Below are 18,852 nucleotides of genomic sequence, written 5' to 3'. Positions count from 1 at the left end.
ACTATGAGTAGAACAAGAAGATGACTGATTTCAGTGGGTTGTTTTTTGTTAATTTTAGGCACTGGAGTTCACCTAGTTTTCTGAAGTGGAGATCTACATACAGACACTTAGGTGAAGGAGGAGAGGCATGCCCAGAGCTTCTACCTGTTTTTAGCTCTGAACTGGTAAAACTCACATGAAGGTGCTTTCACCAATGTAGCTTTACCTCCTAAATTCCCAAGGTGGTAACTGTATAGATCTATTCCACTGAAAATGTAGAATAGAAAATATTGGAGAAAATGAAAGAAAAAAAACAACACTCACTTATGTTTCTGGGTCTTTCAAACAGACCTTTAGTGAGCAAAAATTATATCCTGCACACTGGTTTTGAGGCTTTCTGACAGTACTTTCACCACAAAGGTTTATTTCATTATTCTTAAATGTAGGATGCTGTTACAAAATCTGTGACCTCAAGTCGTTGACCCAAAGTCTAGGGTACATAGATTTCTCAGTGGAATGACCTGGGCATATATATGATAATTTTCCTTTCTGCCTCTTCTGGGAGCTAAATTGAACGCTCTCCAATCAAGTTTTTAAAAATAATTTTGCCTGGAATGGAAATCTGATGTAGAAAACAGGAGTCTGAACAGTTAAGTGCGACAGTTACAACAAACTTTAAACTGTGGTTCTGAGTGGGAAGTGTGAGGCAATTTGCAGTAAAACTGCTGCATGTTGTACCAGTGGAAAAGCATATTTTATCTCTTCTATTACACTGTCTCTGATCCCTCACCCTTATCCTCAAGAGATCTGCAAGTGTTCTTTCAGAGGACATGTAGGAAAGTAAAATTCAAAACAAAAGTTAATACAGCAAATCATGGGCTTAAAAACCACATTAGATGTAGTCACACACCATAAGTGGTCTGTTTTCTTGGTAGTCTCTCCATGTGGCACAAATGACAAATAACACCTCTCTCCATAAGACACAGTCTACCTGGCCTCTTGTGAATGTGCTTAACTTTTCTCCTCTACAGGTAGCCACAGCTTCTTTTAGGTAGCCCAGCTGAATAATGCATGTCTATTCAAATTCAAAACATTGGGGCTTGTGGACTATAATCTTATCATCAGGTACAAATAGCAATTTGCATGCCTGAAAGCCTTTCTAAACTGCATTGCTCTAACAAAATACTGTCTCTTTTAATAGACTTCCTGTTTTGAATGTGTATGTAGAAGTAGATGATAAACACTTGATTTTATTTTTAGAGGACGAGAGACAAATTTTCTTCCAGAAAAATGTTACTAAAATCCAAAAATTATGTAAGATTTCTACAGTGCAGAGGAAGATTACAATAGCTTAGTTGTTGGAAAACATTGGTTTATTTATTATTGTATCTTATATCTCTCTGCTTTTGTGTGACAAAGAAATGGTTGAGGCCTTCATAAGAGCTGTAAAATATTTAGAAGTTGTTTGCATTAGAGTCAAACAAACTGATTCTTCTCAGAGCTGCATGGCCTAAGCATTTCATTTATTCACATTTGATTTTGGTATTTCATTCTCTGTTCCCTCTCCCTTCCAGTTTCTTGAGTAGTAGTTGAAAAAGTCAATAGCATTTGTGCCTGATATATCAGTATACTTTGTACCACCTCGCTCTTTGTCAATTTGAAGCTTCTTTTTGCAAGGATTTCTCATACTCCTAACAGGAGACAAAACCAGAATGTTCTTCCTCATTCCCCTGCTATTGCAAATAGCCGTCAGTGAGGAGGGTCAGAGACAGGTATGATGCCAGGAACTTGTAGTATATTTCCAGAGAGAATTGATTTCAACCTTTAAATCCACCCAGTACTAAATTATTCCATTTACACCTGGAATGCCCTTCAGCAACTGGTCTTAACTGGTATTCCTCAGTGTGGTGGTAAGGCAGGCAGCAAGAGAGTATGAAAGAAATAGTTTCTTACTTTGAGTGTACTTCTACAAACGTGAGCAGGGAAAAACTCATTCCAGATATCACAGCAAACTCCCCATGGAGAGTTTGGAGAAAATCCATTACTTTTTATTCTGGTTTCGTACAAGAGGCATAAATGTGTTTATTTAACATAGCAGGATCTGTGAAGTCAGGATAAAAACAGATTTTGAAACCTGAAACTTACTTTTAAGCAGTGGATTTGTTGCTCCACAAGAAGAATTTTGCAACTCTCTTGTGAAACATTGGTGCATATCCATGTTTCAGATTTCCAGAGTGTTTTGTTTTGGAATACTTAAAACTAGCCCATCCTCAAAACTTTTACTTAAAAGGAAAGAAATGTAGCTCAAGTCTCAAACATATTTTAGAATCTTGATCCAACTTAAAATCTAAGGCAGTTTTTTCAGGTAGCAATGGATGTATGCATTTTTCACAGTTTTCTGCTTTGTTATTCACAAAAACAAATGTTCTCTAGATAATTTTTGGTGTGTTGCTAAAGTATAGGGATCCAGCCCTTTTTATTACTCTACACCCATTCTCCTATTTAATGTTTTCTTGACACTCTCAGAATGCTCTCTCATATTTAAAATTTTAAAAAAATTAAAATTTAAGTTTGAAATAGTTTTGAGAATTGAGTTACTGACAAATATTTCTGAAGCTGTAACAACTGGGAAAAATTCAACTGTCACGTTTCTCTTTGTTTTGATTTGATTTTGGTTCTTAAAGAGCAGGGATTTTCAGAAAATACCTCTTTTACTATTGTACTACAAATATAAAATCATGCTTTCTTCTCACACTTATAGATTTAAAGGATTTAAACTGTGGCAAGGAATGGGGATTTCACTTCTCACCATGTCTTATGTTAGGTGTTAATGTCTATTTCTTCCTCTTTGTTTCCTGAATTTGTTTCATGTAGCCAGGTTGCAAAAGTGCTGCTCCATCTTTCTTTTCATTGCTTCAGTGATACTGATGATGCTGTAACTACTTTAACCTGTTTTCTGTCTTCTTTAGGATAACATCCCAAACTGGTTTTGTGAAAGAACTGCTAAACGAGTAGAAAACATCTTTACCATTTCTTGCCATTGTCATTGTCTAAAAAATATTAGACTTACTTATTGAAGGTGCTTTATATAAATGACGTCTCTTACTTTGACTAGCTTCTGGGATCAGGACATTAGTTTTAATGGGAGACCAGCTCAACCAGGAATGAAGCTGCAGCTACCCCCCACCATTCCAGAATCAGCCAAGCCCTGTCTTAACTGGGTTTGCCTAGCAACTTTTCTGTTTGGGGGAAATTCCTAAAGATTCATATCTTGTGTCCTAAAGTCTCTGAACTAAACCACTTAAATATTTTTACATTCAGTGATCTTTAGAAGAGTCATGCTGCAATTGTAGTGGATATGCTTCAAAGCACTTGAAACCTTACTTTACTTTAGGAGTTGAAAAACCTGAAAATCATGCTTTTAAAGTTTCTTTTCAAGAACTGAGTAGTAATAAGCCACTGACCTTATTCTTGCGTGCTTAAACATTGTTGACAACGTTTCTAGAACACCACTTGAGTGAGGAACAGGAAAAAGTTTTGGTTTTTTTTTGTTTTAAGAAAAATAACTAACCAGTCACCTGATAAATATGATTAGCTTGTGATTTAAATGCCCCTTCCCCACTGAAAGCATTTAGATCTAACTGTGACTAAATTGTGTTAATCACATACCTATTTGACATGACATATTTTGACAAAAGTTTACTATATTAAATGCATTGTGAAACAATTGATTAAAATGTATTGTTTTTTAAGTACTGCAGTTAAGTATCCCAAGCATATTAAGACGTGTGCATGTATGCAGTTCATAATGTATAAAAAGTTAGGTAAATTTCATTTAAGGTAATGAATGTAAGAATGAATGAATGAATGAAGGTAAAGGTATATTTGTGATTTTGTTTTCCCAAGCTTTTCGCAAGATTTCTCTTCTATCTTTGAATCATTTTGTCTTCTTATGTCAAATGAATGAGGTATGAAATGAAAAACAAACTTAATGGTGCTCCTCCCAGTGGGAGACAGAGTGGTTTGGGTTTTGGAGGCCAAAAGTATTTTGCTTTTAACAATGAAGTATAGTTTATAATAAAATTTTGTTCTGGTTAGATGATGTATTTTGGTACCATAGCTAGTATTAGATCTTAAAATGGGGATCTTATTATCTTAATAAAAACATCTGGTAATTAATGCAAATGTAATTATGGAAGCAGTGAAAAACTTGTCTTCTTAAATTTATTTGCATTTTGAAATACTAAATATATAGTGTGCAGCCTCTTACTCACAATATATTTGATCAATTTAGAAGAAATAATTACTCTATGCAAATGTTTTCCTGGGGAAAAGCAAAGAGACTGACTGTTGCATAGAACTTAGTCTTTATTTTTTCAAAGAGTTGCCAGTAATTCCATATACACTGGATATTAGTGTCTGGCAAAGTGTATTAGAGTGGGAGTAGCTGCTCAAGTTCTTAGGAGATGAAATGTCAATATAATGATAAGGCTTTTTGTCTCTGTGGAAACCCAGAGGTTCAAACTGAATGAATTATTTTAATAATAGAACAAATTGCCCATTTGGTGGTGATGGGGAGCAAAGTTGCTGTTTCCTAAATTAGGGCTCCTAAACACTGGTATGGATTTGCAAGCTGGTTCTGTAGTGCTGTGGAGCAGTGAGCTGTGTTTACAGTAACAGGCAGGGCAGCTTTTAATACCGTACATCCAGTTGGTGCCTGTTTCTTAGACTCTGTGTAAGATAAAATACAGGGTAGATTGGTAGATTGAATTGCTACCAAAAAGGTCATTCTGACCATTAATAAGAGTTTTGTATAACCCTGCTTGATTTTAAGGAGTTGTGATAAGGTTTTTTTGGTCTTGTACTTCTAGAGCGCCCCATACCCTTTGATCATATGATGTACGACCACCTACAGAAGTGGGGGCCCCGCAGGGAAGAGGTGAAATTTTTTCTTCGTCATGAAGAGTCACCAGCAGAAAGCAATGAACAGAGTAAGTACATTTATCCTGTAATGTTGTTACTGAAACAGATTTAAAAGGTTTCTGAGGTGAGCTTGGTTTTCAGTTCATTCAGTGAACTTCAGTGGTTATATGTAAGAAAGCTTCCTTGTACCAAAGCCATTTTGAACCTTCCTCAGGGGCACCTTTATTCTTGTTCTCCAATTCCCTTCTTTAGAATAATGCCTACCAGTCTGCTGACTAATGGCAAAATTTGTTTTCTTCTGCTTAATTTGGATCCAAAAAAGTTGGTGGATATTAGAGACTTGATGTAGTTTTTTCTTACTGAGAGGGTAGAATGGTTCTTTTTGAGCTCCTGTTCTTTCAGCTGCACAGAAAAGACTGGGCCTTTGCCACCTTTAAAAACTCAGATCTGTTTTACACACATCACTGGCAGAGGTTTCAGTGTCTTTGCTTTCTCAGTACTTCATGTAAGTATATTTAATAGTTGTGATCATTTGCATCCTGAAAAAATTGCTGGGGTGATTGGTTCTATAGGAGAAGTGTTTACATGAAGCAGTTCCCTATGAAGTGGGGTTTCTTAAAAGACTGGAATAAAAAAAATAGAAGTGTTTTAGTTTTCTGAACTTACTGGTGTAGACTCTACTTAATCCATGAGAAGAGTTTTGTGGCTGTGCATTTATTGACTTAATGGCTGTCAGACTGTCTGAAGGACAGGAAAGGTGTCTCAGTGAGGTGTGTTTGCATGCCCAGATTATCCTGACTCATTCAGCTAATCTGACTACTTTTAACAACAGGATTTCAAGTCTTTGCTGAGTCCTTATTCCTTTCAGCTGAGGCTTCTCTAATTTTTAAGTGGTTCCTGCCTGTTTTGAATGCAGAAGTACCAGCACCAAAAATGTGTGAGGGAATTTTGTATTAATTAGGTACTTTGTAAAATAGTCTGTTATCCTTTGGGCAATACAAAGGTAAAGTATGTTAAGAAATTTTAGATACACTTAAAGCCAAAGAATTTCAGTGTACAAGGAAAGCATTGCTTCTGAACCATGCATGCAAGGCTTTTTAATTCATCATTGGTCTATGGACCAGTTTCTAGATTAAAACTGCTTATAAGTTAGACATTAGAAAAGCTTCCTCTACTATATTAATTTATAATGTATTCACTTGAAGCTACTGCTTCTCATGGACACAAGATATAAAGCTTGAGTACGTTGCCCTTGATGACATCTTTCCCTAAAGAGCAGACAGGAAAATAGAGCTGCATGTCTATACTTTTAACTGAGGAATTTAAACTAAAAGCTTTATTTCTGCTGATTCACTGCTTACAAAAAGTAACATTGGTAAGAAAGCTTTGGAACTAGCAGAATAAAAATTCACAGGCAAAAGTTTGATAGAAATTCTTGAACAGAATTCTCAGAACATTTGAGAACAGACACAAGAGTAAAATGAATTTGTGTTGAAAACTGAAGTTTGCTCTAAGAGTGATGCTTTACTTTTAGGTGGACGTCAACCCCAAAATCAAAGAAATGGCATTAATATACCTGTGGAGAAACGAACAGAGAATGGGGTATGTAATAAATCTTAAAGGCTTGGATCAACACCGCTCGTATACTTTGTGTTTTAAAAATTATTACTTTTTAAGGTGTGTTATAATAGGAACTGGGGAAAAATATATGGATCTTGGTTTTGTTCAGATTTTGTTAGAAAGTGAATGGGACAATGTGTCTTTTTCATCAGCTACTCTGAATTTTCTGTCTAGAAAGAAATTATGGGATGTGAGAAGCCCTGGAGTCTTATCAATTCATGTTCTAATCTGTTTTATTCATTTGTGTGAAGTAAAAACAAGCTACATTATTCTTTCATACTTGTATTACCTGTCCACATGTCTTTTCTTTGATTTATCTCACTGTTACTGATACATGACATACCATTTTGTATTGAAACATGACGATGTACCTGTGAATTGGGATGTTTTCAGATGCTGGTAAAAGAGCTTGCATACCCCTCAGAGCCTTCACTTTATACTGGTTTTATGCACTTGATTCATTTCTACACATGAAGCTTTTTAACTAATATATTATTAGGTTTCTAATTTAAAATCCAAATTATATGCCATAGGCAACCTGTGATTCCTGGTTTGAACATTTTCTCTTTTACACATAAAACATAGTATATATCTCTCAAAATTAACATAGCTTAAAAGCCTTTTACTCCTGAGCTGAAACTCTCCTTACTTTCTTCTCTCTTGTCTCATCTTCAATACTAATGAAGATTCTGCAAAGCAGTCTGTTCTTGTTTGTTCAGGACCATTCTTCTGCCTTTACCAAGATATTCCAGCTATAGTTAGCTATTTTTAAACATTTTAAAATTTCAATAAAAACATTTGAACTCATCAATTCATAGTTATATTGTCTTAGTGAAGCACTGTCACTTTACAAATGTGTATATGGTTCTTTCTCAGAGTAAAATAATAGTTAAAGTTTAAAAGGAAACAAATCATTTTTTTCTAGCTGAGAATCTTAAAAACAATTGTGCAGATTCAACACTTCTGTGCTTATATATTGCTTGATAATTAACATCTAAAATTCACACAAACTCCCATGTAGCAACAGAGTTGTTCAGTCAGTTTGCAGCTCTTTGCAGCTTGTTTTGTGTATGGCATGTGGACCTAGGGGAAGGAATTTTTTTCCCTATTCAAAACAGTTAATCATGTATTGCTTTCTATGGTCCTTTTCTGTAGAGAACACTGGCTGATATCCTCTGCTGCATGGATCCGTTTATCCTGCTGCCATTGTCATATTGACAATGTAGTGAGATCATGGTGCTGTAAAGTGCTGGGGGAACATAACTCTTTCATGACCTTTCCTGATCTACTCCTCCATGTGGGCTATAGCTCATATACTACATTTGAGATATAGTATATTTGGAAATTAGGACTGGAATGTGCAAAATGCCTTACAGTCTCACTTCTTGGCAGGGCTAAGCGTTATGATAGAAAGGCTCAAATTGAATTGAATTTGCTGTGAGTTTTTATGGGTAAAGCTCAGACTTGATAACTTGAATAACAATTCTATCTTCATTCTATTCAGGACACTTATTTTTCTATTTTTTTAAATCCCAAAAGTTGACCACAAAATTAAAATTTGTTGGGGAACTGATAACTTTAAAAAAGACTTTTACCAGTTTTAGGAAATAAGGTGTATTAAATACCTGGTTTATGAAAATAGACTAAAACCTGAAGGCATTACAGTATTGTAAAATCGTAGTGGGTTTTATGATAAAAATGATACAAATTAGGTTTTGGAAGTGTTTGAAACTAAGATTTTCAGTTGTGCTAAGTTTTAAATCAGAGGGGGAGGGGGAAAAAGAGGTGGCTTCAGGATCAAGGATTTAATCAGCTTACACTTACGTAATGCATTAGGCTTATTCATTGTTGCTGGCATGCTGAACGTTAGACTGGCCTTAAAATCAACACAAACCAATGGAACATTGAAGACAGCTCAGATCTTACCAAATACTCTGCATTCAGGTACATTTTTATTATGTGTACTGCTTTAAGGATGAAATAGTTGATTTTTTTGCTTAATATTGGGTAGAGCTGCAAGTGTGACATGCATAAAAAACTTTAAGATAAATGTTAGTTTTATTGATTGAACCAATAGTCTTGGAAAAAATTGTGGGCAATCTATCCAGTTAAATTTAGATGATTCTATTAATTGGCATTTTGTAATATGCAGTAAGATTTTTTGTTGTTGTTCTTTGAAACTATATATGCTTGATCAGCAATTATTTAAATAATGGTTAGCTTAAAATCACATTATGTGAATGCTTAAATTTCATTAGATTATCTTTCAAGTTAAAAATAGAATTGGCTAAGTCTCTTCCAGCAGTGAAACATGGTTTGTTGTGAAAAAAATACTTTTATTTATAAAAAATATTTTTATTTATAAAAAAATACTGTCAGTATTCATCTGGGAGCTTTGCATTCTGCATAACAAAGTCTAAAGGAAAAACTCTGTGAGGTTTTGTGAATTGACAAGTGCTCTTATTCCAGAGGTGACCTTTTGGGGTTTGCCTTTTGTTTACGATTTTATTTCTTAGAAGTGGAATTATGCTGTAGTCAGGACCTGATCTCTTTCTGCCAGTACACAAAGGTACAGATACATGAAGATAAGACTTACATAACTAAACATTTCGTTTTCCAAGGGAGATTGGACAGTGTCTCAGGAGGGATTCTCTTCTCTGAGAACAGCTGCCTCTTCCTCCTCTTCCTTCCTTTAGCTTGTGTAACTGAGCCAATTGGATCTGAACACAAGTTGTAACAAGGGGAATTCTAAATAAATAAGGGGGGAAATGTTTTATCATTGAGAGTAACAGACATTGGAACAGACTGTTCAGAGTCGGTGGAATTTTGATCTAGCTGAATAAAGTCCTGAGCAGTCTGAACTGCTCCAGTCAAGGCTTATTGAACCAGATGACTTCCAGAGGCTCCTTTCTACCTAAATCATTCTTTGATTCTGTGATTGGTGGCCGTGAAACAGTGGTCATCCAAATGCTGGGACTTGTTTGCTTCCAGATGTCCTAGCATGATCCAAACATCATTCCAAAGGAGCAGCAGCAGTCTGTGAGCTGCAAGGCAGAGCAAATCTAGGTGAAACCACTGGGGGTCAGTGGCAGACAGGAGAGGGACTGGGGAGCCCCATCCCGTTTGAGCTGCCGGCCCTCAGCAGGAGATGTGGATCAGATTTTGCTCTCCTAGAAGGGGCACTGACTGGATGATGACAGTTGTCCAGATGAAAAGGCAATCACATAACCCAGAAATTTCTTGGAGATGAGAAAACAGGAAAACAGATGTAGCTTTGGGGGGAAAAAAAGGATGTGGTACAGGAACATGACAGAAGTCAAATGTATTGGACTCAATAAAAGTAAATTAGTGTAATGAGAACAGTCTGTATATGAAGAAATAACCATTTTCTGTAGTTGCTTATATAGAAATGATAATATAATTTAAATATAATTTATTTTTATACATAATAATTTACTTGGGGAGCATGAAATATCAGTTTGTGGCCTCTGGTGCCAATTTTTTAAACTTATTTTTGCTGTTTCTAAAATTGCTTCCCTGTTTTAGAGAGAATGATATCAATAAGCATTTTTCTTAATGGATGTTGACCGAAGCCTTTGCCAAGAGATAAAGCGTGGAACCTCATTTTATCTCACTACAGCGTTTGTGTTTACATTAGTATAAAGGAAATTTGTGTAGAGGAAGAAAACTTGACCATCATCCCAAACTGGAGACATGCTCCTGCCAATTTTCTTAGTATTCAAGCTGTGGCTAGTAGATGAAGTTGAGTGTTAAAAGTTTTGTGCTGATTAAATAACAGAACTCATGCTCACTCTTTCTGTTAAAATGTCTAAATCAGGCTTTTAGCAAAAATTACAACAGGTAGTCCAGCTCTTTTATATCAGGAGACTTATACTGAGGGAATTCTTAGGGAAATTCCATTAACAGATGCATTAAAACTTTTACATACATGTGTACACAAGGAAATTTTTTGTAGTACTGATATAATTTCAGAGTGTATGGTTGCTAATGGAGGGTGGATACCCTCTGATGTAATCTCTGTATTCCACTCCATCGTGACAGCACTAAAGCTACACTGCTTTTGAGTGCCTGTGGTGTGACTTGTTCCATTTTATGCTTAGTGATTAGACAGATTTAGAAGTGGTGCCAGAATCCCTGAAGAGAATTATATATTGTTCATTAGCTTTAAACATTTCAACCATAAGAGTGTGAACAGATAAAAAGGCATTAAACATCTAATGTACATTTTATTCTGGGGGGACATTTACAAGTATTCTTGCACATACAAAATAATAAGTTTCCTTAACCTGTCAGGTGAAGACATAACAAAATCTAATTGTGAGGAAAAAGGCAAACAAACCACATTTTTAACAGAAGTAATACACTCAGATGAGAAATACATTATGTGTACTTGCTTGAAGTTTCTCATTTGAACTATTGAAGGATAAAGAGCTTAGTCTGGATAGAAGTTGTTATTGAAAGCTGAGCTGCAAATTCAATTTAATATAAGCTTGTAAGTATTAAGCACTCTTTTTATAACATTTAACAGTGTGCTTGGAAGGGGCTGTCATTCACATAAGACAGGTTTTAATCAAATTTGTTTAAAATGAACAGAGAACTGTGTCACTCTTGAAATTTAGATTCAGGGGTCTCATAGCAAAATCAAAGCAAATAATTCCATTAAAAGATGATTTTAAACTATTTAGGCACAAACAATTCTAACTGTTTGCAGAAAAGTATTTTTTTCTGAAAAAATACTCATGTAGGCTTCCTGGAACCTTTTGACCTTCTAATAAGAGTGTAATTAAATCAGATTCAAGTTTTCCCAGTTTTCTGCTGTAACTTCCTCTGTTGCTTTTGTTAGAGACAAAAACTTGTCTGATTCTGAAATTTGTTTACCTGTCAGAGAGGGAAGCCTTGCTGTCCCTACAGCAGCCTTTTGCACTATCAAATTCCTAGTTCAGTTCCTAGGTCAGAGTTAACAGAGTTTGGATTCTCCACAGACTGGCAGAGTTCTTTAAGTCTGCCTGAAGCATTTTCCAGACAGCTGGCAGTATGTTACTCCTCAAAAAAAAATAGGAAGAGTAATCCAACTAAAGGATTTAAGGGGAAAAAATTAAATTATGAAGCAGAAAAAAAAAAAATTAAAGTCTAAAGTGAATTTTAATGCATACAAATAGCTTTTGAATTCTTGCTGGACTAGAAATCTGAATCTTTTCACACCTCAGTAAAGGATAGTTATCTAGGGAATCATCTGTACAAGACTAATAGTTGTGTGATCCCTTAGAAAGAATTTCTGTGAAACTGCAGGGAATTCAAATGCTATTGACCTCATAACTCCCTCTGAGTCCTTTTTTAAACCTTTTAGGCAGAATCACATCTTTCTTGGATTTGGAATTTCATAAAAACAGTGTTTTGACTTGTCCTATGCAATCTCAAATATATTTCAGTCCATAATGGACAAAGTTTCTAGATGTTTAGATTTTATGAGAAAAATTTCATCAGTTTCATTGCACTTACTCTGTGATTTTTTTCCTGTTACAATTTTAATTATGTTAGCATTAGTTTATGACTAATAAACTCACTTTTAACATCTGACTTAGTTTGGTTTGAGGAATCTAAGAATCATTTATCTAGTTGGGACCAGGGAGCATTCTTGGAACCCACTTGGAACATTGTAAAAGGATTGTTTTCCTCCATGTATGTCTTACCTAGTTGCAGATATCTGGGAGGGGGAGGAGAAGTCTGTATGTTTGTTTTATCCCTAACTGTGGTACTTATTTTCCTACATTAGTGTTGTGGACATGGAGCAATACAATTCACTCTTTTCCCTGGATTTCTAAATAAATGAAGCATGTGAAGAATTGCTTCCAGTTGTCACTGCACATTGCGATCCTGAGTTAGAGCAATTTAGAATGAGTGTTTCAGCTGTGTGTATGACACTATACACATTAACTCGAAGTAAATGTTACTTTAAGACTTGTTATTTTTCTGAATTGCTGCTATGCAGCCCTTACACCTGCCCTTTGTCACAGTTGTATCCTTTTGCAGTCACATTAGTATCATTTTTAGCTAAACCAAATATTTCAGTATCAAATTATTTTAAGGAAGTTCAGATTTGTCCTTCTCTCAATTTCTGTAGATCTTAATAGGAGACTGGTTATGAAATTCACTGCATGGCCTTGAGAGCTTAAATGTTAAAGTTTGAGAGTTTGGACTGTTGCTCTGTCTCTGAACAGCTTTCAGTTCAGAGCAGGAGACTCCAGTGGTCCATGCAAGGCCAGCTATTCATTTTCAGTCCACATTTAGAGTTCTGTCTTTTAGATAACTGTGTCATTTGCAGATCAGTGTTTTCTGTCATCTTTTCCATGGTCTCTGGTGTTTCTCATGCAGTGCTGCTGTGGCCTCCTTTTTCTGACACACCTTTTCATGTTCACTGACTTGTTCATTTAGTTTCCTGTCCATCTCGCCTCTGGACACCAGGCATACCTATTTCCCACCTGCATGTTTTTCCCAGGCGAGTGAACCTTTCCATTTCTCTGTTGTTTCTGCAGCTGCCTCCAGATCTAATTGTTGTTAAGTTTGTTCCCCCTGCAGTCTACCTCAGATCAAAGCCGAGAAAAATGAAAGTCCCTCTGGCTAATTTAGGAGCAAGGGAGTTAAACTTGTTCTTCTTCTCGTATTCCTAGTGGATGATCTTACTTTACAGCTCATACCTTTGCTTACTTGCTAAAAATAAGCCTGCTCTTTATTCTGCTGGAATAGTCACTGTACTTGGACATAGAGTTCTTCAGTGTTCTTATGGAGACCCATTTGGCTGGATCTCTTGTGTAAGTGCACTGAATCATGCTTAAATTACTTTCTTGAAAGAAGGAAGAGAGGGTGAACTTGCATGTCATTCGTGAGTTTGACAAGGTAAATTACAGCTTTTAATGTTTTGGGGTTTTATCTTCTACAGTATCCTGATTTGTAGATGCATAAGAAATTGTTAATGGAGTTTAGTATTTTCTGTAATGTTTAATATTTAAAAATCCTTACGTCTAGCTTTTGGCTTGTTCCAGTGTTCTCTGGCTCACAGATTCTTGATTTATGCTATTGCACACATGCTTTAGCTTTATTGCTGGCTCATATATTCATCTTGTTGCATGCAAGATTTAAGGAAAAGCTGAATTAATGTAAGGAAAAGCAAATAGCAAACACTAGAAATATTATTGCATAAGATTGTGGTACCTATCCTGACTCTACTATTTGCCTTTTATCTTAAGCGGTCTCTGTTAATAAAGAAACTCTTTGTTAGTTTCAGGTGGTATGGTTTGCTGTCACTTTAAACAGTGAATTATACAAAAAAAACAATGATTTTTGTGATCTCTTTGGTATTCAGTTTTGTCCAAGCATTGGTAATACTACAAAAATGCAAAGGAACACATAATCCATATATTTTTAAAACTAAATTGTCTATAGTCTTACATTTTCAGTTTAACCTGATAAATATGAAAGAACTGTGTATTGCTCAACATTTTCCATTGAATATGAAAAGTGCAATGAATCAAGCTGATTATAGTTGACAGCTGGCTTGATCTTGCCGTGATTAGATCTTTTACTGCTGGCAAAATCCACTAGCCTTTTCCGTTAGCTGATTGCTGATGAATGCAGAGAGACAGCTTTTCATATCGATAAAGAGTTTGGGGAAACCTGTATCCCATATGGAATAAGATTAAAAGGCATGCTACCTACTATTGATTGCACTGAGGCAAAAAGCCATGCAGGAATTGGTAAGATGTGCTGGGTTGTTGCTTTGGCTTGTTCACAACAAACTGTTAAACCAGTAGTGTAGACAGAAAATAGCAGGAAGATGGAGCTGAAGCGTGTTGAAGCATCGGAAATGTTTACAGCTGACGGGCAGTGCTGCGAAATAAAGATGTGCTCTCTTGCAATTAGATGGGAAAATAGTGAACAGGTAATTAATTACTTTTCAAACTTTGTTTGTTTTGCACTTTGGTGTATGTTATTTAAGTGCTGTGTAGCTTTCGCACTTTAAATTAAATGATTGTGGGTTTGGTTGTCACATGACCGGAATGCAGACCAGCTCAGTCTGCACACCTTATCTCTGAATTGAAATTCTTTATCAGATTTCCTTAAGTGCATTTGCTATCTTTCTTACATTTTAAGACTTTATCAAAAGCTCATTACTTCAAAATGTTATGGTCAACTTGCTTTTGACAGTTTGGTTTTATGGGAAGTACAAGTTGTACGTTAAGGTCACAACACATCTTTTGGTTACAGGATTCTTATTTTCAGTGCTTTTGTGTTTTAGAAATGTTTTATTATGCTGCTCTCATATGAGCAGTATTAAATCACAGAAAAACGTTGTATTGTTTCAATACAAATACAAAAAAAGGGCAGAATAAACACAGAATTGGTGCTAAACATGTTATTCAGACTAACAGTAACTGCATCAAGCATCCTTAGCAATCCTATCAGAATAGGCTGTTGCTTTTAGAAAAGGCCCAGGAAAATAATAGTTCCAAGACCATTTCTAAAGGATCTGTGTTGACAGTGTATTTTCAATGGGTATTATAACTTGTCTATGACTCAAAATCACTGTGAGTAAAAGGATTGGTGTAAAAAGGTCTGAGATTTTGTGCACAGCTGATATTTCAACAAGAATGCGTAATCTCTTTTAAGATGCTTTTTTTAGGAATATGAAGTTGATGTTTTAATTAAAATCAGCTACTGAGTATTTTAGCCAACACTAAAATTAATATAAACATGCTTAAGATTTCTGTGGCTGTTTAAAAGTGGCTGCAAGGAGAAGGAAGAAAGTAGTGCTTTAAATAAACAAATTTCAGATGCTACTTTCCTAGAAGTAATTTATAAGCTGTCTATTTCAGATGTAGCAGATGTTCAATATATGCTTAAATCCATTTCTAATTTTGAAAATCTATTCTAACATTTTTCATTTTTGTTAACTTCTGCCTTTTCTTAGCTGTTCTGCTTAAAATAGACAGCAGCCTCACTAAGGAAGTAATATGGGAAAACAGGAAATCTGGAGTCTGTAGCTTATACTGAGTAGACTTTAAACATTTTGTTATGGAGCTACTCACAAGCATCAGCAAATTGGAGGAATTGCTAACAAGATAGATGTAACTAAAATCTTAACCTCTCTCAATCTATACCAACTGTAGATAATGTGACATTTTTCAGTAAACTGTGACGCAGTTGAAGCAAATTTATTGTAAGAAACCGTTAGTGTATTTATTTGTATGATACAATAATGTTTTATAATTGCATTTTGGGGTAAAATTAGCCAGTTCTCTTTCTGATGTTAATTGCAGGATTATTTTATTATCATGAGATACCACACACTAGGCAGATTTTTCTCTAATTCCCAATATTCTGGGTATCTTTTCTGGGTTTAATTAGCTTGTTCATTTCCATTAAGCTAAAAAAAGGCACGTGCCATTGTCATTGGATTCTTTAAAATGGATTTCTGCTATCGGCATGTTTCTGACCCAATTAAAAAAAATGCAAGGCTGAGCTGTGGATAAAGCCACTAAACTGGAAATAATGTCATCCATGTCGAGATCAGCAAAAACTCTATTTTAGTTTAAATATTTAGTTTAAATAAAAGATAATTTCTTTTGTCTTTTTATAGCATTACACATGAGTTTAGAGAAAGGATTTTCAAGTTGTTTGTTGTGCATGTCACATTAGGTTTTATGGGAAATGTGGTCAGAATCTATTAAAAGCCTTGAATTTGATAATATAAAGGGTCAACATATTTCAGAAATGTACGGAAGTCTGCATCACTAATCTTCAGCAGATGCTCCATCTCCTCCTATAGACCTCAGACAGCACAAGGAGGCCACATACTTTTCATGTAAGACCTATCTGATACACGAGTGACATAATAAACTCAGTTATCTTCCATCTGTTTTCCTCATCACTACTGTTGTGCCAAGGACAGGTACCCAAGGTGTGTGTTGGATATTCTCTCCAGAAGTCCTTAAGGCTTTGTTGCCAAGTGGTCTTTTTAGAGCATCCTCCGAACCTTGTTATTTTGAATGCAGCTTAAGGCAAAGATAGAACATGTCTGGGGTTCTGCTGCTCATGTCCAAGTTAGCACTGGAGAATTAGGAAGTCTTTTGGTAGATTCATCAGGCAAAGTAAGCTGTTCCTTTCTTTTCTGCTCTGGCAGTTTGGGGTTCTTCAGCCAGAGTTTCTGTTTTGTTTTGTTTTTTTGCTGTAAATGCTGCACAGAGGAGGAAATGTAGGGATGGCCCACAGTGGTGACAGCTCCCTGGTTTGGATAGGCTGAGAATTGTCAGAACGCTGATCCCAGTCTGGAATTCACTGTCTGGAGAGCACTCCAACCTGCCCCTTTTCATTTTTTGGTTGTCATTCTGCTTCCTTCTGGGAAAATGCTCATTTATGTAATACACTTCATTCCCTTTTTGCCCACACGCTCATATACCTAGTTCCAGATCTGCCACTTCTGTTTGTCATGTTGCTCTGTAGATTTCTGGGGTTTGACAGCTCTGCAAAGATAAATTCCTAGTCTGGAGATAAGTTTTGTATTTCCTCCTGTGCCCTAGGAAGTTAGAGCAACTTAAAATTGCTGTGGATTATGGAAAGCTGAATCTTTCACTATGTGCAGTAAAAGCTAAGTATTTACTCTGCGTTTCCATGTAGCCATTTTAAGCCCTCTCGGGAGAAACTTACAGTATCTTTCTCACTTCTGCTGTCCACTCTTATTAGGGTAGTGAAGATGTTTTATTTTTGCCATGGCAAAATTGTTCATCTCCTTAATGAAGCCCACATGGGGGACATAAATTCTTTCACGAGCTCAAAGCTGCTGTTTCTTGGAATTTTTCTCTCTTGCAGTTTCTGTCTCTAATAGTTCTGTGGTTTTGGTTTGGTGATGGGTGTGTGTCCCCACCCCCTCAGCCTTTGATATGCTAGTGTTGTCCCCTTTTGGGTAGAGTGTTTCTTTCACATTTTTTCTCCTTGAGGATATGGTTACCTGTACTATCCCAAGAAGGAAGGTATGGAAGACTTCACAGGATTGCCCTTTTGGTGTTGTTTTTTTGGTGTTTTTTTGTTTGTTTGTTTGTTTTGTTTTTTTGTGGGGGTGGTTTATTGACTTTCTGTGGGGGGTTTTTTTGTTGTTTTTATTTTGTTGGTGGGGAGGTTGTTTGGTTATTTATTTTCTTTCTTTTTTTTTTTCTTTTTTTTTTTTTTCCTTTTTATTTTCTTTTTTTTTCTGTAATGGTCATTTAGCCGAAATCTTCCTTATCAGTACAGCAGTTTTAGAGTGGCAGCCTATGTAAAGAATAAATAGTGGAGCTGGGATGCAGGTGGGGTATCTGCTGCATTATCTTCAGTAGCTGCTCTGTATTAATAAATTAATAGATGGTTGAAAGTAGTGCAATAAAAGCAAAAACTTTCTGGGTCGCCATTTTGATGTCCAAAGCCAGAACCAGCTCTTCTGGGCTCCACAGAAGAAACTAAGGCACAGAGTTTTTTAAACTCTCTGTGCTGGTTGTTCACATTTTAAGTGACACTGACCTTGGCAATTGGTGGTTTGACCTCAGATTAATTTCTGACTGTGACAAGAGAGGAACAGAGTGGTGGAACAAAGTACAAGAAGAGAAGTTCTAAATGAGGGAGAAAGGATAGAGGTGATGGGTGTAAATGATAGGAAAAAGACAAGAAAATATGTGAGAGTTCATAGTACATGACTGAGTGTGCAAGAACATGCACAGGAGAAGGTGGGGCTTGGCCAGTTTCAGGAAGCTTGAGTTACTTGAACCTGGTTCCTTGTGCAGGGTTTTGGGAAGGGAACTTCAGAAGATTTGTGTGGGAGATGGGTGTGAACTAAAAAGAAGGAAGAAATAGATAAGGGAAGTTAATGACGTGGTGATTCTTGCAAACCTAGAAAAAGATCCGAAGAGATAGTATGCAGGAAATGATTAGTAAGTTCTTGTACTACTCTGCTTTTCTTTTTCAATTAGTTGGTTACATTATGCTTTACACTGAATGTTTGAGTGGCTGGGTGTTGCTGAACCAAAGCAAAACCAAACCATGAGACCACCAGTCCTTATGGTGGCCTGTAAAGCTTTTGAATATTTCTTTTTTCCTTTAAAGCTCTTTTGAAATCATAACAGTCTCAGGTGTAGATTTAATGTATGTTTCATTATTATTTTTGAAGTAACTGTTCTTAGTAATGCAAATTTAGAAAATTATCAAAAATAAGTATCTTTATGGGTTAAGCATGGAGGCCAAAAAAATGCATAAAATCAGATCACATCCCAATTAATCATCTTTTAA

The 18,852-nt window shown here is 35.9% G+C and overlaps 1 protein-coding gene across 12 annotated transcripts in view; it reads left to right on the top strand.

Annotated features, from left to right (window-relative positions):
• Positions 1–18,852, top strand: part of PPP1R13B (protein phosphatase 1 regulatory subunit 13B) — a 69,167-nt gene that overhangs the window by 27,466 nt on the left and 22,849 nt on the right. For 8 of the 12 annotated variants that reach the window (XM_086892529.1, XM_086892531.1, XM_086892527.1 and 5 more), the window contains exons 3-4: positions 4,851–4,970; positions 6,437–6,504. In XM_086892529.1, coding sequence (XP_086748655.1) covers positions 4,851–4,970; positions 6,437–6,504 — 188 coding nt within the window. Of the gene's footprint in view, positions 1–4,850; positions 4,971–6,436; positions 8,467–18,852 lie in introns of those variants that run through there. The other 4 variants (XM_086892537.1, XM_086892533.1, XM_086892538.1 and 1 more) reach the window with 2 other exon arrangements.

The sequence above is a fragment of the Cyanistes caeruleus genome, chromosome 6, assembly GCF_971803275.1.
Source record: "Cyanistes caeruleus chromosome 6, bCyaCae1.hap1.1, whole genome shotgun sequence".
NCBI classification, from domain to species: Eukaryota; Metazoa; Chordata; class Aves; order Passeriformes; family Paridae; genus Cyanistes; species Cyanistes caeruleus.
This window is presented reverse-complemented; position numbering and strand designations above follow the sequence as displayed.